General features: G+C 34.6%; 1 protein-coding gene across 1 annotated transcript in view; it reads left to right on the forward strand.

The window, feature by feature from the left end:
• Window positions 1-22,584, forward strand: part of Faf1 (Fas associated factor 1) — a 286,921-nt gene that overhangs the window by 202,662 nt on the left and 61,675 nt on the right. The window contains exons 13-15 of the mRNA XM_090334872.1: window positions 1,651-1,805; window positions 18,228-18,364; window positions 22,108-22,196. Coding sequence (XP_090190998.1) covers window positions 1,651-1,805; window positions 18,228-18,364; window positions 22,108-22,196 — 381 coding nt within the window. The remainder of the gene's footprint in view (window positions 1-1,650; window positions 1,806-18,227; window positions 18,365-22,107; window positions 22,197-22,584) is intronic.

Consider the following 22,584-nt stretch of genomic DNA (forward strand, 5'->3'; position numbering starts at 1 on the left):
TAAGAGCAAGAGCTAGGGAGGTGGAAAGAAAGCACTTAAATCTGCCTGTCTGGTTCAGGAAAGGTTCTATAGAGGCATTTGCTCTTAATCTTAAAGGATGAGTTGGGAATTTACTAGATAAGTATCACTTCAACAATGTGTCTAATTACAAACTTCCTTGAAGCTCAAGCAATTGTTATTTGTAGATGTCAACATTCACAAGAAACCCTGAATCTGTCTTGTTATGCCTGTGCTTCCTGCTAGGCATGACACAATGAGAATTTCAATAAGTGTTTGTTGAATGAATGCATGAATAAAGGAATTAACACACACAATCAGGGTAAAATCTGCTGAACTATTTATGCTCAGTGCTATCCTTATTCCAGTTATATGCTGTCTCTGAGGCTCAGAGCTCTTGATGTTATAAGCTATCTGGCATCATCATATTAGATAATTCCTCCCACAGGTCTTAACCATGGTATGGTTGATTTCCCTGCTACCATTGTACTAACAGAGAAAGAACTCTAGACTTGGATTCAGAGAAAATTGTTTGTATTCCCAGCTTTATTTTATCCTACCTAGCTATGGAATTTCAGACAAGTCATCATTAGTTTCTTTGTATATTAGTACAGTTAAGAGTGCCTATTTTACCAATTTATTCTGGAGATTAAGGTAGAAAGCAGTTGCAAAAGCAACTAACCATTTTAGTCATAGTAGATATATTTGGAATCTTATCTATCTCTACCTAGCTATTCTCATCTAGAGCAAAATTTTCCTTTGAAGAAAATATTTAAACATTTCATTATTACTTTTCTGTTTCATTATAATTTGGATTCTTCAGTACATTTGTTCCAAGAATCAAACTTCATTACAACCACGAGCTTTATATTTTTCCATAGATTTTTCTTTTGTTCAGAATTTCATATAGCAAATACTCATTTACTTATCACATTCTTATTTAATATGAAGATGAAGAAAGGTAACAAAATTTTCCTTTGGCAGAATTACATAGATTAGTTTGTGAGTGGTGAGCCATAAAATTTTATCTTTCCTAGTAACTTGACTATTCTTAAACTCCTCTCTTCCATAAGGTATCACCAAGAAGATAATAAACCATTTTGTAAAGGTACATTTTTATTATAAAAAGAAAGAACAGTTATCCACATATGAAACAGCATTGGACATTTTCTGAAATATAAAGCAGAAAGAATTCATGCAGACTGAATATTTTTCTGTCATCTTTTTCAAATGGCAGTTTTTATGTGCTCTTAAATAAGAACTTGTAGAACTAAAACAACACTTTATTGCAGATCTTTTCATGTAGAAGAAACTATTGTGGTAGTTGAATAATTCAGAGTTTGTATTTTCCTTCACATATAAAATATGTATTAACTGTGTAATTTGTTTTATTTAAAGAAAATGAACTTCTGTATCAATTTCTGCTCAAGATAGACTTGCACTTGTTAACAGGACTCTGAGATAGCAATCTGTAATACTACATGTAATTACCCTCTTTTAGAGTATAAGGGAACAAAATTTGTTCATGCTAATACATTTGTTAGGAAATAGCTTTTAATATTTGTCTCTACTGTTCATATACATTTATATTCTCCAAATTCAAGACACCCTACTTTATGAAATATTTTAATTGTTCTTTTCTCCTCTTTTCAGAGAAAGCTTCTTGCTATCTACCTCCACCACGATGAAAGTGTACTAACCAACGTGTTCTGCTCACAAATGCTTTGTGCTGAATCCATTGTTTCTTATCTGAGTCAAAATTTTATAACCTGGGCATGGGATCTGACAAAGGACACCAACAGAGCAAGGTAATACTGTTGTTCACAAGTTATAAGTTGGGTATTTGTTTTTATAAAATAAAGTCATTGTGTTTGGCTTATCATCATAAACATTTTTCATATTCAGCATTAAGTTCTCTGCCATTATTAGATAAGAGCTATTTATTATAGCTAACACGTACAGTTAGTACAACTTGTGAAAAACATATCTTACCTTTTAGTTGAAAAAAAGACTCTTGTTCAAACTCAAGTATAACTTGAAAACAAAAATGTGGGTTTTTTTGTTTGTTTGTTTTTTGGTACTAACACACAGTCCATTTCTAGTAAGTTGACTGTTTCAAGAAAATCAGTGTTCTGTTATATTCATAAAAGGCTAATAGTACCATGTCTAATATATTATCCTAATACTGTTTACTTTTTAATAACTTCAGCTAAGGCAGAATCTTCTGGACTAGTCCATTGCAGTTGGTAATAGCTTAACTCTAGCATATGCTAATTGATGTGTGATCGCTTTATTGCACACATTCTTTTGCACACAGCCAGCAATGCATCCATATTCTCAATAGGGAAAAAATCCTTTCCTAGTTGTCAGTATAAGTTTACTCAGTTTGGTAATCATAATATCTGTAAGTGATAATTCTTCATTATTTTGCTTCTTAGGGTTCCCATCTGAAATTTCTATTCATCATATTTAATTATACATGGTGGCCATAACATCTCATGATGCTATGTTGGATGTGTTAACACAGCCATAATCACAGGCTTCTGGCTTATAAACAGAGAGATTAAATTGATTCATTTCAAGACAAGCCTATTATAGTTACCTAATTTACGCGATTATAGAACAATTAGAAATTATCTGATTTGTCTTTATATTATTTGATGGCTCACTGAAGTTTTGGGCAATATTCAGACTTCGTTTAGTGTACTTGGAATCTGAAAAGAAAGATGATTCTTCCCTTAAATGTGAGGCAAAAGAATGTTGAAGCAATTTCTTCATCTAATACTTCATTTCTTTAAGCAAATGGTTAGGAAATTTCCTAGAATGACTTCGTTCTGCCTTGGAAATATTCTATGTTATCCATAAATAAAGAACCTTTAGCACCTGTATTTGTTTAAATTAAATCAGGTTATTATTCACACTCAGTTAAAGGTGATGAAAAGCAGTGCCAAAAACAGATAAAAATGCAGCATCGAAGGTCTTTCATGAGGCAAAATACATAGACTGGAGACTTGGCTAAATCTTTTGCCATTCACTGGCAGTAAGGAATCTCCTCCTTTCCTTTTATCTACAACTTGATGGAGAAGGAAACACTATTTCTAAACCATCTGTAGTGGCTAAGTTCAGTGGACTACCTGCTGTTATTTTGTTCTATCCTCCATTTAATTCCTTAGTTCCTTTTATTTTACAATGACAAAAAATTGCAGTGTAGTTTCTTTTGAAAAGCAGTGTTTGAGGATTTTTTTTTTATGACTGGCAATCAACAGCCATGTAATTGCTTTGTTATATTTTACTAAAGAAGTCTGTTAAGTAGCACAACTTTGATACACTAGTAATAAGAGTTTGCAGGTTACAGAGACACCTGTGGTGACCAAAGCGACAGAAGCTGCTTATTAGAAAGAATCAGTACAGCTGTGTCCTATTAACTCCTTATGACACTTTTTTAAAAACACTAAATAAAGGCCTTGTTTAAGGCTTTAGAGCTATTTCTCAATGAATTGCAGAACCAACTATGAAGTATGATAGGATATTTCAGTCTACGGTTTTTAAAATGTAGTCTATCACTATTAACTGTCATGAGAATAAAACATGATACTGAAGATTGCAAATAGAATATCCAGGAATTCATTTTAATAAACATTGGTAGCAACCACAGGGGAACACAGTGAAAGAATCAGATGGTTTCTAGAATTTAAGATAATTGGTGTACTTATTCATGTTCTAATTGTTTACTTTACAAATCAAAAATGTTGACGTTAAGGCAATCCATTTTTCTATATTATACTAACATAGAATTAATTACATGGTTACTTAGAATGTGGTTTCATTATTACTATTAAGGAAAATCAGAAATACATATTTTATAAATAAAGGTTAAAAATTCATAGCATGGTATATCACCAAAGACATTAAAAGTGAGTTTCTTGATATGTAAAACTGTAAAATATTTAGGCTGATTTATTAACTAAAAGAGGAATAAGCTTAACCATAATTTTCTAACTATCGTAGTCTTATCTAAATAAAATTGACTTGAGTTTCCTGCTTTATTATCTTTCTTGGATTTTTATGCCACATGAAAATTAATGGCATCATTAATTTGAATAACTAAACTTCATTCAGAAAAGACTACATGCACCTCATATTTATTAACTAGTAGACTATGTATCAACAGTTTGTCCATCATGTGTATATTGGTCCACTTGAAACAGTACCTATTAATACGGAGATGATGAATCAATTTCTTGATATATGAAATAAGATTGTTACTGTGAGTTTCCATATATCTATTGCTTTATTTTAGGTATACTTTGAAAATAAATTTCTGGTGGATAGTTTTTCTGTTCTCATATCTCGTTATGCTAGTTAGACAAATGGTATGAATTTCAAAGGTCCTGGGCCTAGATGATTTCTTAGTGGTTTTCTAGATGTCTACCTGGTGTCTTACTTTTGGACATTGTTGGTAAAGAACTTGCCAAGCAAATACATTTTTGGTTAAGGAATATACATTCTTTTGAATGTTGTCCTTCCGTCACAATTTTCTATGAATATCTTGTGTGCAGAAGTGAAAAATTTGGACTGAGTAAATGCTTTAGTATTGTTACAAATACAAATGTCACTTTTTAAGATAAATTTTCTTATTTCTGTGACAAACAAAAATTAAGATTTAACAGATTTTTGTTGCCTTTTTGTTTTATGTTTCTCTTACACCCCAAGATTATTATTTGTTTTTGTAGTTTTATTTATGAGACAGACTCTTGTTATATAGCTCATGCTGCCTCAAACCCTTGATCTCTTCCCTTAATCTTTGAAGTGGTAAGATTACAAACGTAGACTACCACATCCAGCTAAGAAATATATTGGCATAAAATATTTTGGCCTCTGTAATGGTGATGGTTGGGATTTTCCACTTCTAAAATTACTTTAAAAGTTTTATTTTACATTAGAACTTAGATCAATCCATATCTGTGTAAAATGCATTAGGAACATTGAAAATATGAACTATCAATGATCAGTAGCTGTCTTCTTGCTTACAAAATTTCTATCTCCTATAGAAGGGTCCATTCATTTCGTTTGTCTCATTTAAAAATTCTAGGAGAAAGAAAACAAATATTTAGGAAATAAATTAGGTATCCAATTTAATCAGAGAATGTTGTTTTGACTTCAGAATTGCTTATTTACAATAGAGCTGAAAATATTTCAGAATAGTTTTCTGTCTTGGAAAACCTTTTAGTCTCAATGTCTGTCATATAGTTCATTTGATCAGTAATCTTTTCCTTTTTTTTTTTGCCAGTCCTGGGGCATGAACTCAGGGCCTGGGCACTGTCCTTGAGCTTTCTCAAGGCTAGTGCTCTACCACTTGAGCCACAGCACCACTTCTAGCTTTTTCTGTGTATGTACCAAAGAATAGAATCCATGGCTTCATGCATGCAAGGCAATCCCTCTATCACTAGTCTACTCTCCTGGCCCCTTGATCAGTAATCTTGATAGAATTAATCAGATGTGAGTGAAATAAAATCAAGGGTTGTAAACAAAATTCTGCAAAATCACTTCTGGACAGTTCTTTTTTTTTTTTTTGCCAGTCCTAGGCTTGAGCTCAGTGTCTGAGCACTGTCCTTGGGCTTTATTTTGCTCAAGGCTAGCACTCTACCACTTGAGCCTCAGCGCCACTTATGGCTTTTTTTCCATTTTTGTGGTACTGAGGAATCGAACCCAGGTCTTTGTGCATGCTAGGCAAGCACTCTACCAATAGGCCAAACTCCCACCCCCCAGATGTTGTTGTTTTTACAAAAGAATTGAGTTTTTAGAATTTAGATCATTGTAGAGGAGATAAAGAAGAATGAGAGCTGGGTACTTAATTTAATCTTGTATACTCTGAAACAGAATGAAGACTATAGTCTAAAGAAGTTAATAATTTATCTCAATACTGATATGTGCACGCAGATAACCAGTTAAACAGAGATTTGCCTCTTTGGATATAATGTAGAAAATTATTATGAGTTCAACTAGCACAATAAAAATAGAGTACAGACTGGGAATGTAGACTAGGGGCAGAGTGCTTGCCTAGCATACACAAAGCCCTGGGTTTGATTCCATAAACCACATACACAGAAAAGGCTGGAGGTGGTACTGTGACTCAAGTGGTAGAGTGCTAACCTTGAGAAAGTCCAAGTACAGTGCCTAGGTCCTGAGTTCAAGCCAAGAACTGGAAAAAAAAAAGTACAATGTATTCTTAGTGAAGTATGCTTTGCTATGAAAGAGCAATTTCTTAATATTCTGGATAAATGTCACATTTAATAAGCCTTGCATTTCCCTATGCTTCCTTTGCCTGAGTCTAGGTTAAAATACTCTTACTATATGATACTTTAGAATATATATTATAGGTTATTATATGTATATATTAATATTATATATTAGTAGGTTGACTTATGTTCATAGCATTTATATGGTTATTATTGATTACCTGCATAGGTTCTCAGTTCTCTAAGGTGCAATATCTATAATTTTATTGCCTTTAAAAATGCCTTCAAAAAAGCTGCTTTGGCAGTAAGTAAATAATAGTCTTATTGAAATATTGTAGATAAGAGAGAGCTACTTGCAGTAGCAGCAAAGACATTGGAAACATTATTACATGCTTCTGTGTCATCCTCCCCTGTAGCCACTAATAAGAGTAAAACAAAAAAGAAAAACGAAGGCTTCCGTTTTCCTTACAAAATAACCTAAAAACATCTGTACTCTGTACTTATTTTCTGCTGGCAGCATAATACCATGGCCTGTGCTCAGGTGCCCTGGGGTCATCTAGAAATGGCTTTAACTTCCAGACTAGATAAATTAATTTAATAGTTCCAGAGGGTTTTTCTTTTTCAACAGATTTCATCATATTTCTATGATGTTCCAGAAGCAATTGAACACTAACCTTTTTTTTTTTTTTTGGCCAGTCTTGGGGCTTAAACTCGGGGCCTGAGCACTGTCCTTGGGCCTTTTCCTCACGGCTAGAGCTCTGCCTCTTGAGCCACAGCAGTATTTCCAGCTTTTCTATGTATGTGGTACCAATGAATCTGAATCTGGGTCTTCATGCATGGTAGGCAAGCACTCTACCACTAAGCTGAACTCCCGGCCCCCTGAACCTTCTTTAATAGTGGTAGAATTGATTAAGTTCTATAGGATCAAAATGCTAGATTGGCTACATGATGAGTTGTGCCCAGCAGTTAGGCACATTCCCTTTTAGCAGTAAATAATAACATATAAATAACTATTAATTTGCTTCCTTCTGTTAAAACTCTTTGGACACCTTAGGTTCATGATATAATGGCACAAGTTTCTTCCATAGCTAAAGTTATTTCATCCAAGAAGGCCAGATCATATATGTACACACCCAACTATAGAGTTAACCAGGAAGAAGTGTGTTTGTGTTGTCTCTTATGATCGCAAGAGCCCACAAATAGAGCAAATATAGGTGCTGGCATAGACTAATTCTAGAAAACTTGAAAATCAAACATTGAGTATACTTATGGTAATGCTTCCTATGACTATTGAAGGATTGTTTATTTGTAAATTCCTGTAGTGTACATGCTACAAAGTGTTAAGTCAGACATTCATTGTACATTATTTCTATGTTATTAAGACGAGCTTCAAATAGTTTTTTAGGAATTTCTAATAGTGCCTAGGTTTCATGTACATCCTACAGTACTGTTAAATTTTGTATATGCATTACCATTTTCACAGAATTTCATTGCCTCTGGCTATTAGCTTTTAAACTTGATGCTCATGAGTACCCTATTTCAGCTACTATACTGAGAAGTACTTGTTAGCCTTAATATTCAGTATTCTTTGGCAAGAACTAATTGTCTTAAAGTACTTGTAGTAGGTTGTTTCCATTGTACTTTCCATCTCAGTAATTAGACATATTCATAGTGGCTTACCCTTAATTCCAACTACTTAGTAGTTTTATCTGAAGCTCACTGACCATGTTACTCCAACCCTACACTTTGATTTGATCTAGCAAATATAACCCAGGTGCAGGGTCTGTGTGGAAGACACAAGGAGTGTTAATTTCCAGCTGGTACCCTAGGAGCAAATATGGATTCTGTAGGAGTAACTGATAAAGCAGATGAACGTGTGGTCAGGATACTAAGACTTCCAGTGAGTCTTCATGCCAGATTTCCATATTATTTTTCCCAAGCTTCAGGTTTCCCTTCATGCAACATTTTCCTTCCAATGCTTTTAAAGGAAGTGTATTGCCATCCTAAACATCCCAGGTCAAGGGCTTAATTAATGCTTTAAAATAAAGGTTCCAAAACACCAGGAGAGTTTGTCATTTTCTCCCTGGTTTGTTTTGTGAAGAGGGAGGAGAGAAGGTGAGGAGGAACCCCTCCTGTTCCATGATTACATCCTACCCACTCATTTTCTCCTTTTCTCCTCTGCTTTTGATTTTTAGTGGCGGTCTTAACAGAATGTCAAGATCAATTTGCAGCATGGTTTAACTCAAGGTTTGCGTTCTGCCAGCAGCAATTGTCCCTGCAAACAATGCCGTGTGTTCTTGTAACTTCAGAAGCTTTTAGAAGGATCATGGCAAGGGCAGCATCTAATGACTTTATTAGTGTAGGGTTTCAAAATGGGCTCAGTAATTGTTCATATCTCTTTGTCAGCAAGTCATAATTACTGCTCAGCATTGTCCAGGAGTGCACTTGCGAATAGTTTCCTGATAGTATTGAAAGGAAGGTAGAAAGCAAATGGAGAAAAGGTGATGGCCTCTTACTATTAAGAACAAGCCAATCTCTGTGATGTGGTTGATGACTATAAGTGGTCTGTAAAACACACTTTGCTCTTTTTCAAACAGACTATACTTTTTTAAATGTCCTTGAGATCATTTAAAATTACTTCCCTCACTAGTATCTACTTCCACAATTAGTCTGGATGCTATTATGTGCGGTGTGTCCAACATAAGCATTTATGGGAGGAAGAAGCATATTTTTCCTCTGTATTAACATAATTAAGGCTATTCAGAAAATGTGCATTTAACTTATATACAGTTATCAGTGGGCAGTCTGTATGAAAACTATTACTGCTAAAGAACCATACAAAGGTAGTACAATTGACAATTAATTCAAAAAAACTACATTATAAATTTTATCAGATCCTGATTTTCTGATGCACCAGATCGTTTTGTTTTGTCAAACTGTCTTTGATTTTTCTCTTAGACTGTGTGTTGGATATTCTAGGTATCTTGATTTTAAGAGTCACAGAATTTAAAAAGTATCACCTTCACACCGATACATGATGTTTAAGTGTAATATCAAGCCTTGGCACCTTGTAATTTGTTGCTAAATCCTTTCCTGTCCTGTGGCACCTTGTAGTATGCTGATAAAAAGTTATATATAAATATTCTCTCCCCCCCACCACACACACACACACACACACTCTCACCCCTGCAGCTGGGTATCTTGTATTTAAGGATATACAGTTTAAAAATGCTTAGTCAGGCGTAGTGGTACACACCTGTAATCCTAGCTATTCAGGAGTCTGAAATCTGAGGATCATAGTTCAAAGCCAGCCCGGGCACTAAAGACTGTGAGACTCTTATCTCCAGTTAACCACCAGAGAACTGGAAGTGGGGCTGTGGTTCAAGAATAGGGAGGTAGCCTTGAGCTACAATGCCCAGGCCCAGAGTTCCAGCCCCATGACCCACCAAATTTTTTTTTGAATGCTAGAGATTCACTTACTCGTTATTTACATATAGGTTACAAATTATGACCCATCTCATGAAATAAATTCCAAAAATAAGACATTAAATGAACCATCTTAATATATACCACCAAGCCTTTTTCTTGTTACTTGATATTGAAAAGGTCTCAAAAGATTTTTTTCTTAACTGTTCTGCCATTAATAATTTACATTCATGATAGTTACTAAAGACGTTTTAGTAATTGTCACCTGTTCTTTACATTAGTAGCATATTTCTCTTCTGCTCTTCAGTAAAACCTGATACTAAATCAGAAATAGTATGTACCATGTTAGTTCAGATGTAAAACATAGTTCCTCCAACACTTTGCCCATTACCTGTCACTCTTCACTGGCTATCAGAACACTTTTTGTGCCTACCAGTCTTAATCTAATCTACTAGATACTAACTATACAAAATGGAAAACTCTATAGTACCCCAAAATGGAGAGTAAAGTAGAATCCTCTTTGTTAGGTAAAAAAAACTCATCAGGGGTTAGATATGCTTTCCTTCCCTCACACATATGCTTTTATTTTGGAACTTCTCTGTACTGAAGTGACAGAAAAGTGATAGATTTTATTATTCGCATATACAAGACTGGAGGGATTTCTTTTTTAAGCCATCTGCCATTTTATCTACTGTTGAAAAACTCAGTCTTTGGCGTTGAGAGCGTGGCAGAGTGCTTGTCTAGCATGCACAAAGTCCCAGGTTCAGTTCCTTAGTACCACATACACAGAAAAAGCCAAAAGTGGTGTTGTGGCTCAAGTAGTAGAGTGCTAGCCTTGAGGAATGCCCAAGGACAGTGCTCAGGTCCTGAGTCCAAGCCCCAGGACTGACCCCCCGCCAAAAAAAAAAAGTCTGTAGTTAGAGCAACAATTTAAATAATCCTAAAGAGGTTACTTTCATATACATTTATTTTCCTCAAGATAACAACATCCAAAAAAGCCCTCTTTAACTTAGTTTTGCACACCACAACTAGGCAAGTAATATCATGTGGTTGTTGTACCCCAGTCTGAGAAATTATGTTGACCACTTATAATAGGAAAGGAGTTTATGAAAAGTTCCCAACTAAATTACTTAGTTATCTTAAAAACAGTTTATGACTATTGCAAAAACTGTATGAGTTTTTACTAACTAGTTTCTTCATCAAAATCTACATATATTTGTATGTGTCAGTAGCTGTTCTCAAAGAACTGTGACTCTCAGTACAACCATTTACTTTTTGTTTTGGCAATCACATGCCAGTCATAGAATGTTGAGCAGTTAAGAAGTAAAGCTCAGTCAGACAGTGAAAGTATAAATAGCAGTGTGATAGTAGGCAGGAAGTAGAACATCCTAGATCTTTCTTTGTTGTTTTTGTTTCTATAAATGCAGATAGGTTTATATATTTGATCTAAGGCATTTGAGCTTTATCTGAAAATTTCTAATTTGGACATAATTGTGTTTAACAGAAAAATAAGAGGTTGGGCCAGGAGCATGACCTAGTGGTAGTGTTTGCCTAGCATGCACACAGCCCTGGGTTCAAGTCCTCAGTACCACATACACAGAAAAAGCCAGAATTGATGGTGGCTAAGTAGTGGAGGACTAACCTTGAGAAAGCCCAAGGACTGTGCCCAGGCCCTGAGTTCAAGCCTCCAGGAATGGAGAGAGAGGGGTGGGGTATGGAGAAAAATAAAAGGTCAGCAAGATTTCTTTTTGAGAAAGGGTTTTATGGAATCCAGGCTTGCTTCAAATTCACAATCTTCCTACCTCTGCCTCCCAGGTGCTGAGATTGCAAGATTCCATTTTTTAAATAAGTGTTAGTAAAGTTTATAAACAGATAGAACATGCTGTCCTAAACATCTTGTGATGATTTCCTCAGTTATTTTAGTAGAACATTCCTGATGAATTCCCGTTTCTTTCTCTTTCATACTTAAAGGCAGCTTCTTCTCATTAAAAACTGACTTCCAAGCTCATGCCACTTGTAAGGAGTATCTACAGAAAGAATATCAATAGCTAAGAGCAAGATTATTACTACTACTTAAGAAAAAAAAAACAGCTAGTGACAACTACAACTATTAAGCCACCTACTTACAGTGGTCAGACACTATTTTATGGCCTTCTTTGTGTACCTTACCTGATGTAATCTTTGCCATAGTTTGACAAGATAAGTAGCAGTGGTCTCATTTCACATATGAGGAAACTATTTTCTGCCTAGAAAGATTCTGTAACTTAATGACAGTCATACAAATGACTTTCCAGGATTGAAATACCAACTATACCTATCCATTTCTGCCATATAATGCTTCCTGTCCAAGACTTTGCCATGTAAGATGATTCATCAACAAACATGCACTGAATAATTACTGTGTACAGGAGTATGAAACCTGAATATTTTTGCATGGGGAACAAATAACCATGAGATTCATCAAATCTTAGGGTTGGTGATTAACGAATTGTACCTATTGAGCAATACAATTTACAGTGCAAGGGCCTTCTCTCCTATAATATGCTTAAGTTCCATTCACTGCCTATATGCTACCAGGACAAGAATCTGAAAGCTTCAAAAGAGTCATTTTTGTAAAAAGTATTTTTTATAATGCATCTGTAGAGACTTTCTACAAGTTTTAATGCAGATACTTGAAATATGCTTTTCTCTTCTCACTCCCTTATCAGTTTTGTAACTCTTTCCCCCTATTTCTCCTGCCTTTACTACCATCCTTAATTAGTTCCTTCCATTATTCTTGCCTTAGATAGTGTGTCTAGACTCATCCTCTTTGAGGACTTAGCCTCATGCTCTGGAAAGAAGGTTTTCTGGTGCTATGTACCATCTGTTCTGGAATAGATTGATTACTAGCTCCCATAGAACTCAAAGAGTCCGCTGAAATCCCCTCCACCAGCATGCATTTGTTTTCCCACTTGAATTGATATCAACTCTGATCTCTGTCATTCTATATTAATGCAGTTGATCTTTGAAGACTCTGATTCTATTAACTTTTCCAAATTTTATCACTGCCTGGTGAGAACCTAACTCATTATCTCTACTTACCCATCATTGTTTGTTTTCTTATTTGTTGTTCATTCATTTGTTTTTTGGGCCTATATCAGTATTTGAGCTCAGGGCTTTGTGCTTTGTCAAGCTTGTTTGATTGGCTGATGTTCTACCACTCAAGCCATGAGTCCATCCGAGCCTTTTCTGGCTATTTTGGAAAATAAATCTTGAGGACTTTTCTGTCTGAGTTAACTTTGACCATGATCTTCAAAATCTTAGCCTCTTGAGTAGCTAGTATTACAGATATGATGCCTTGCACCTGGCTTGTGCCATTATTCTTGAGAGTTTGCTTCATTCTTAGACATGTCTAGGTCCAGATGGAGATGCTGACTCCTGTTCATCACTTCTGTATTCTAAGTATTTGTAAGTATTCAGTAATCTTTAAGCAACTTCTCTGGATTTTATAGGGGACTCAGAACAAGTTTACCTGTAGGTACTTTTAGAAAAATCAAGATATTTGGGGCTGGGAGTTTGGCCTAGTGGTTAAAGTGCTTGCCTAGCATGCATGAAGACCCGGGTTCGATTCCTCGGTACCACATACATAGAAAAAAGCCGGAAGTGGTGCTGAGGCTCAAGTGGTAGAGCTCTAGCCTTGAGAAAGTCCAAGGACAGTGCTCAGGCCCTGAGCTCAAGCCCAGGACTGGCAAAAAAGAAAAAAGAAAAATCAAGATATTAACATATCCTCAGATTATAGTAATTCCATCATTATTCATTCTAGTTGTTAGTATTCATACATATTCTAGCAGTCAGATAAGAAAAGGAAAAGCCATAGGCATATTTTCATTCCTTTGTCCTTCCATTCAATAATTCTATTTTTATGGGGTTTTTTAATGTGCCAAATAATGTGCCCTAGAGGATAATGCTTCACTATTTACAATTCTTATTGTCTGGTATATGAAAGCCCTATAAGTTCATTTAAAGATTCCCTGACACTAAATTCAAGGCATGATTTTCTACTTGAGTTGTAAGAAAAGTAATAGTCATCTACTGTTTTACAAAACAGATTATTTTACATAGGTTTTATTAATTGTGTATAAAAGCAGAGCGCTTTGAATTGAAATCTTTTTTCAGTATAGGTAATTCTTCAGGGAGATTGTATACTATGGTCCTTAAACGTTCCTTTTGGATGACCTAGGTATAGGTGTAGAGCTTCGAGGAAAACCCTACAGAGTCTGTATACAAACATCACCTATCCCTAAGGAGATTATCATGTGCTGAATTGCAGTTGATTATTGTTTACTACCCTTAAGGAATTACCTAATGTTTTGTACTGTTGGTTTTTATGTTTTTAAGGCCTTCCAAGTTTCTACTAAGGCTTTCCTACTTTTTTTTGCTCATTAGATAAAATTTATTCATTACATAAATTTGTTTTTTCTACTATCCAAGATAATATGTAATTTATTCATTAGGTAAATTAGATTATTTTATATATTAATTGTGTCTAACTTAAATGGAAATTGTTATTGTTGTTTTTGTCGGTGGTAGGGCTTGAATTCTGAGCCTGGGTGCTGTTCCTGAGCTCTTTAGCTTAAGGCTGTCACAGCACCACTTACTGTTTTCTGATGGTTAATTAGAGATAAATGTCCCACGGTCATTTTAGTGCCTGGGCTGACTTTGAACCGTGATCCTCAGATCTCAGCCTTCTGAGTAGCTAGGATTACAGGCATGAGCCACCAGTGCCCGACAAGGGGAAAATTTTTTTAAGTATATATTAAATGGAGAAATAAATTTATTAAATGAGAAATAAATTTATTTATTAAATTATGTATTACTTTTTTCTGATTTTGTTGATTTACCAGAAGAATAATAGTTCTTTTCAAATATAGTTGTTTTCTACTATTTGTCCCATAGGAAAATTAAGCTTGCCTCTTTTTCATGTCCTTAACATGTTTATATTTTTACTGTAAATTGAATTGCTGTAATTTGAAATGTCAAGGATCAGAAGTGTGTCATTTCAGAGTTTTACCAATCAAAATCAGAACTTAGAGGACATACCACATGATAGAGTTTAGATTTTTTTGTTTGCATTAAAGATACTCAATCAGTAAGTTTTAAAAATAAGCTAGTTATCTACTTAGATAGTTGTCTCTTCTCCAAAAATTCTAAAATAGTCTTTTACAGAGTAGATACACCCCTGTCATTAAACTGTCACTGTCTAAAATCCTTTCTAACAATGAGTTTTTTATAGATGACAAGAGGATTGATTAAGAAGTTATATAGTTTTCAAGAAAATTGCTATAAGTGGTCACCTGTGCTTTCCTCACATGAGTGACGCCCTGTGTTTGATCCCTAACACAACTTTTCAAATGTATTTGTTCATTTTCTGAATGAAAATAAAGCCATTGACTATTTTCATTTGGTTAGCAATTCCTTGATACTGTATTTTATTGTGAAAAAAATATCTCAGTATTTAAAGAAAGTGCTATCTCCACTTAGCATCTAAGAAATCTTTAAACTTGTGGAAGTCACTTTGAAATGTAATAGGAAGTCTTAGATAGTGGCAATTTTTTGTCTCTATTTTTTTCTATAAATAGACAAAATGTATTTTGATACTATTCATCTCCACCATTCTTTTTCTGTATCTCCCCTTCTCCTATTTCCTCATTTGAAATCATGCTATATAAGTTTATATATGTATGTATACATCTCTATATATGCATATTTAAGTATCTGTATATCTTTTTGTTAGTTGGATAAACAAGTTTATTTGTAAATTTAGTCAACATGCGTAATTGACCTAAAAATTTCAATAGAATGAATTTGGAAGACCATCTGTAGGAAAGGAATTTTCCTAGAATAGTAACCAGAAGTACACTAACCAAACACCATCTTGAGTCAGCTGCATCTGCAATGCTTCTCCTCCATTCAGATTCATACTAAACTTCACTAGGAAGAAAACAAATGTTGGTATTATTTCCTGTAAGTAAAAGAGAAAAACAACCACAATGCAATGGAAAGTCATACTATAAGTAAATCTTTCAGTTCTAGATTTTACAAGTGAGTGTAAACATGGTATTTGACTTATTGAGCCTGACTTATCTTACTCAATATAATGATTTCTGGTTTTATCCGTTTTCCTGAAAGTGAAATCATTTTATTTTGCTTTTATGGCTAAATTAATTTATTTCCTCTTTAAACTTTAGATTTAAACCATTTTGTCTTCCCAGATTCAGTTTTCAATAGTTGTGATAGAACCTAAAATTTACAAATATGCCTGATTTGTAATAAATCTTTTTTTTTCATTTAATTATCTTCCCTTATCTTAGTTAAAGCATCCTTTACTGTTTCAGCTTTTGGTTTCAGGAGATTCATTTGGCAACTTCTTATTCCCGTTTGGTTTACTCAAATATTAAAATATTTAAAAATGCCACATAACCATTTCCCTTTGTTACAGAACAGTTGTCATTCACTCACTATATGGGTTGGGAATTTTGGGAATTCGTTGGTTAAAGAAACCCTTCATGACATCTGATTGGTGAATGTAGCGACAGATACATTTGAGTTGACAGTTTTGGTCCCATTACTAGGTCATTTGCCTATTCCAAAGGAAGAAAGTACTAAAATTATGGGAAGAACACTTTTTTCTTAAAATGGTTTTTCTCAATTTCTATTTTTCATGTTTTGAACTGAAATGTTTTCTGACTCTCTTCTTTCTCTCTCATCATTTTTCTTTCTCCCTTTTTTCCATCTCTCTTTCCTTCTCTTTTCTACTCTCTGACATGCTTGCTCACTCATTTTTCTTTTCCTTTCTTTTTTGGGGGAGTATCCTGTTTAGCTAGTATCTAATATCTCTTGCGAAGCTAGTGCTGCGACGGGCATCTACCGTGTGATATCCATTTAATCCATTGGTGTGAAAGCAACAAGGACTTATTTTCTCCCTTTTGTAGAAAATGGCATTCCAACTGTTTTTTGACATCTTTAATTTTAGAGGTTGCCAATGATCAGATCAGGGTCAAGACTGACTTGAAATGTTTTAGTAAGGAGCAAAAAGAAAAATGAGATCCTAACTTGCTGGTATCCTCATCTACACATCCCTGTTGATGAGTTAAAGCTCTATGGGTGTGAAATTTGGTATGGAGACTTAGGCTGCTTGAACCTTTTATCCTATAATAGTTGTGGAATGTGAAGATTTGAATTTTCATGGGGGCACTGATATTTCATGGCTGACAATGGATTTCTTAAGGCCTTGTCATTTCAAATTGCCATGAGGTCTTGTTATTGCTGCTCTAAATGTGTATATGAACCTGCCTCCCAATGAACTTATTGCAGTGGTGCTAACTTATCTTGACACTCTTGCTGACAGTCCTGGTCACCCTTAACAATATCGACTTTCTATAGTCTCAGCACATAATTTACAAAAGATGCCGCCTAAAATTCTGAAGTGAATTTTTATAGACAGAAAATATATTGGCTTTAAAAATTAAGAGGTTGGATTCTGTTTTGGATTTGGTTATCAAATGAATCTGAGCATATGACATTTTAATGCCGTTTGTCTTTTCAAATAGATTTACCTTCTAATGCATGTGATGACAGGACTTTGCTCATCAACTAGAACATACATTTCAGAGGAGTTGTTACCTAAAATATTATCATAAGGCATAAGAAAACATACGATTTAAGTTGCCTTTTATGAGCATAATTAAGAATTAATAAGCCAGTACCAGTGGCTAGTCTCCAGAATTTCCACTGTTTTGCCTTTTGTGACCTGTGTTATTAAAAGTCCATTATTTTTACAGACTTTATTAAATTGGATCTTATTAAAGCATTCTATATTTGCATTTGGTCTTTCATAATTCATTATTATTATGACATTTACTTTTTACCATCAGATCTGAAAACATATCATAAGCTACCCTTTTCTCTTGAAAGAAATGCTAATTTCAAACAGTCCTCTAATAGAAGAGAAAAGCTTTATCAGTTTTTTCATTTATTCCAGATCGTGTTAAGAATACTAATGCTAGACTTCAATATGCTAATATCTCTAAGCTTTTTTTGGTCAAAAGCTTAGAATTATTATTTTTAGCCCATACTAAGTACAAAACTAGAAAAGCTACTACTATTACAGAAAATATAAATCTAAAGTACAATTCTTGGTTCTAAAGACTTGAAAATGTTGAATTCTGTTTCTTAGAATAATGCTAGTCAGTTTACCCTTTGTACCACACTATATTATTTCTCCTAGTTAAGAAATAATCTCCTTATTTGTTTTTTTTCCCCTCATAATTTAGGCAATACAGCTTGCATTATTTAATTCTAAGAATCCTACACTGTCAGCCCTCTTGAGACATCAATTAGGGTATATAATTCATATTTTCTGTCATAGCCATTTAAGATTTAGATTCAATATAGCAAGAGTTTACATATATAAAGCAAGTTATCTTACATTTTTATATAACCAATAATAAGGCTATTGTTGTGCTACCAGTAAGCTTACTAAACTGAACTGAACTGAAACTTACTTTGGATTTTGTCTTATTTTAGGTTTCTGACAATGTGCAATAGACACTTCGGCAGTGTTGTTGCACAAACCATTCGGACTCAGAAAACAGATCAGTTTCCACTTTTCCTGATAATTATGGGAAAACGATCATCTAATGAAGTATTGAATGTGATACAAGGTAAAAGACATCTCACAGTGAAGTTAAGTCTTTTTGTGCATGTGATAGGTTTGAACTTTAATGATCAAACCTAACAGTACTGTTTTCTATTGATGAATTTCTTCGCATTTTAAAATACAAAGCATTTTGAAGAACATCTTCAAAAGTGCTTTATCAATAAGAAATGAAATATACTGTTTTTAAAAGCCAATAGAAACATCTTAATAAACTGTACAGCCCTCAGGACATAGAATATTCAAATTAAATGTTCAGAATTGCTAAATTCCCTAACCTAGCAATTAGATCATAATTATTTGTCAAATCTGGCTTTTCCAATTTATACTGGTTTGTTGCTTAGGTGATGATTAGTTGAAAGAAGTGTTTATCTTTAGTTATCTAGAAAATCTACTGGCAGAACATTGCAAATTGGGTTGTTCACAGAGGCAACTGTTACTCATTGTGTGATTTGTGACTAGGATATAACTCTGAGGCATGAATTTATCTCATTCCTGCAAATTCAACCACAGTTTATATTCTTTGTTAACTAAATGCATCCAGGGTTTATATAAAGTATTACTTTGCTGGTGGAAAAACTTAAGTGAAAGTAAAAATAGTGCTATATTCCTCTGTGCTACGAGGAGTAAAACATTTCCAAGCTAAATCTTGGTTCTGGTATACTCATCTCTGCTCTGTTTAAAGCTGATGGGGGATTGGAGATTTTTAAAAATTTCAGTGACTTGGGCCAGGAGCATGGTCTAGTGGTAGAGCGCTTACTTTTCATGCATGAAACCCTGGGTTTGATTCCTTGGTACCACATACACAGAAGAGGCTGGAAGTGGGGCGGTGGCTCAAGGGTTAGAAAGCCCAAGGACAGGCCCTGAGCTCAAGCCCCAGGATTGGCAAAAAAAAATTCGGTAACTTTAAAAGCCTACACACCCTTTGTACAGTTACTTAACGATAATTTAAAAATAAATTGAAAACAAAACCTCTATTAGCTATTATTTGAAGTTTTATTTAGAGCATTTAGCTTCATAAATAGTCTGATTTGTATACAGTAAATGGAGAATGATGACATTGTAATCTAGCCTCTTATAAGTTCAGTGTCACAGTAACTAATGGTTCTTAAAGTGTGGTCCGTGGACTCTGTAAGTCCATAGACCTTTTCAGTTGATCAGCAAGATCAAACATGTCATTATAACCATTTTTTTTTGGTCATTTTATTACATTGGCAAACATACTATTAGAGCAGAAGAAAGAGTTTACAAAACCATTGGCACCTTAGCGTGAGACAAGGCAAATGACACAAAATAGTCATTAGAAAATGTTAGTGCAAAATGAACAAACAAATCTCATTTTCAAATTAAAAAAACTGATAGTTTTGTATCTAATGATAAATTCATTTCACTTGAAAATTTATATCCTACACGGTAAAGTTAACAGTTTGAATACTTTGAATGCATTAGTCAAAGTAGATACAAATAAGATTTGTTTTGGGGTACCGTAAATGAAATGTTGACATTTAGAAGAAATGGGTAACTTACTGATGTTCTAGAATCATAAATTGTAAAAAAAAAAAAATTTCCATCCAAATGTTAATAGAGGATTTGGATTTGAGCTAAAGAAGTAAAACAATTATTTACCAAGTATGTGGCCCTGAATTCAGTTTCCACTACTACCAAAAAATTAAAATTTTATGAATTCAAGTACTATAGAGCAGATCTGTAATACCAGCTCCCTGGGTAGCTGGGAACCTCCCTGGGAGGTTGTATTATGAGTTCAAGGCCAACCTAACTAATATAGTGAGACTGCTTAAAGGCAATGGATGGATTTGGTAGTGTCAAATTCCATATGCATATAGTTTGAAGAAACTTCTACTTATCAGGCTGGCTTTTAGTATTAAAGAATATTCACAGTTGTCTATTAAATACTTCTCCCCCTTTTAAACTCCATGTCTTTTGAAGCCATATATTCTTCATCAATTTCAACAAATACAACATATTGTAACCAATTTAATGTAGTAGAAAATATAGTTGTGTTCTATTGAGCCAGATACTATGATGATATGTGAAAGTATGTTACAAGTATGATAGTCTTCACATTAACCTTTCTTTTGAAATAGTCTATTTTTCATAAAGATACAGCATTTATATTAGCTTGTAATGAGTTTATTACTGTTGTTTTAAAACGTACTGATTAGTTACTTATATTTATATTTTAATTTTAATTTTTTCTCTCAATTGTGGGGCTTGAAACTTTCGGCCTGGGTGCTGCTCCTGAGCTCATCATCTCAAGGCTAGCATTCTACCACTTGAGCTACAGTGCCACTTCTGTTTTTCTGATGGTTAATTGGAGGTTAGAATCTTACAAATTTGGAACCATGATTCTCAGATCTCAGCCTCCTGAGTAGCTAGGATTACAGGCATGCGCCATCAGTGCCCAGCCTCATTTTTATTTATTTATTTATTTATTTTGCCAATCCTGGGCCTTGAACTCAGGGCCTGGGCACTGTCCTTGGGCTTTCTTTTTTTTTTTTTTTTTTTTTTTTTTTGCCAGTCCTGGGCTTCGGCTCAGGGCCTGAGCACTGTCCTTGGACTTTCTCAAGGCTAGAGCTCTACCACTTGAGCCTCAGCACCACTTCCGGCTTTTTTCTATGTATGTGGTACCAAGGAATCGAACCCGGGTCTTCATGCATGCTAGGCAAGCACTTTAACCACTAGGGCAAACTCCCGGCCCCTCCTTGGGCTTTCTTAAGGCTAGAACTCTACCACTTGAGCCATAGCACCATTTCTGGCTTTTTGCTATGTATGTGGTACCGAAGAATCAAACCCAGGTCTTCATGCATGTTAGGCAAGCAATCTACCACTAGGCTAAACTCCCAGCCCTCATTTTTATTTTTTTAATAGAATAAATGGCAAAAAGCATAGCATACATTAACAAAAGTTCTTTCAAAAATCTCAGTAGTGGCAGGAAGTGTTGCCTAGTGATAGAGTGCTTCCCTGAATTCTGTTGCTCAGTACCACATACACAGAAAAGGCCAGAATTGGTGCTGTTGCTCAAGTGGTAGAGCCTTGAGAAAGCCCAAGGACAGTTTCTAAGCCCCTGAGTCAAGCCTTAGGACTGGCCAAAAAAAAAAAAGAATCTTAGTAGTTCATGAATATGAAGGATTCTGAGATCAAAAGTTTGAGAATTGGGGCCGGGAGTTTGGCCTAGTGGTTAAAGTGCTTGCCTAACATGCATGAAGACCCGGGTTCGATTCCTCGGTACCACATGTAGAAAAAAGCCGGAAGTGGTGCTGAGGCTCAAGTGGTAGAGTTCTAGCCTTGAGAAAGTCCCAGGACAGTGCTCAGGCCCTGAGCCCAAGCCCAGGACTGGCAAAAAAAAAAAAGTTTGAGAATTATGTACTATACATTATTAACGATTAACTAACAATTAACTGACTTGGACATTAAGGACTTATGTATAAAGTACCTACATGATCCCTTTGGCAATGAGTCTTTCCTTCCTTTATAAAACTAAAAGTTTTTCTCATTAAGGTTCTCTTAAATTTGACTTTTTAAATTTAACTGTGATTTCTAACCGCCAATATGTTATTACTTTTTATTTCTTATTAAACATATAGAACATTTTAATTTTAAAAAGTACTTTTACTAGATAACAATATAATCTAACATCTTGGACTTCAGTTACTCCTTTCTGATTCTAAATGACTTTCCATTGAAATTATATGTTTATATAAATGCGTATCAATATCTATGTGTGATTAGGTAACACATCAGTGGACGAGTTAATGATGAGACTCATGGCGGCAATGGAGATCTTCTCAGCCCAACAACAGGAAGACATAAAGGATGAGGTAAGGGAAGAAGTTAAGCAGACTTTCAGTCAGATTTTGTCAAATGATGATGCACGACTCTGTCATGATTGAAAAGTAAAAATGATGAAGGTACAATTCTAGATTAAGGACTTTCATTCCTTTGAATTTTTACTTTTTGTTCTGTTCTTTTCATGACCTCAAAACTCAATAATGTGTTTGCATTTATGGGCTATTTTCACTATTCTAGATTTAAAGTGACAATAGTATAATTGGTAAGAAATGGAATTCATAGCCATCTTTATTTCCAGTCCCAGGAGAAGGTGCTATAAATCTAGGACTACTTTTGATGGAGACATTGACAGCCTTAGTAGCTTATTAGAGAATAAAAGAATAGCTTCATTTTTCTTCAGTACTATTCCAATAATAC

The sequence above is a fragment of the Megascapheus bottae genome, chromosome 6 (assembly GCF_031878675.1).
Source record: "Megascapheus bottae isolate mThoBot1 chromosome 6, mThoBot2.hap1, whole genome shotgun sequence".
In the NCBI taxonomy this organism is placed as follows: domain Eukaryota; kingdom Metazoa; phylum Chordata; class Mammalia; order Rodentia; family Geomyidae; genus Megascapheus; species Megascapheus bottae.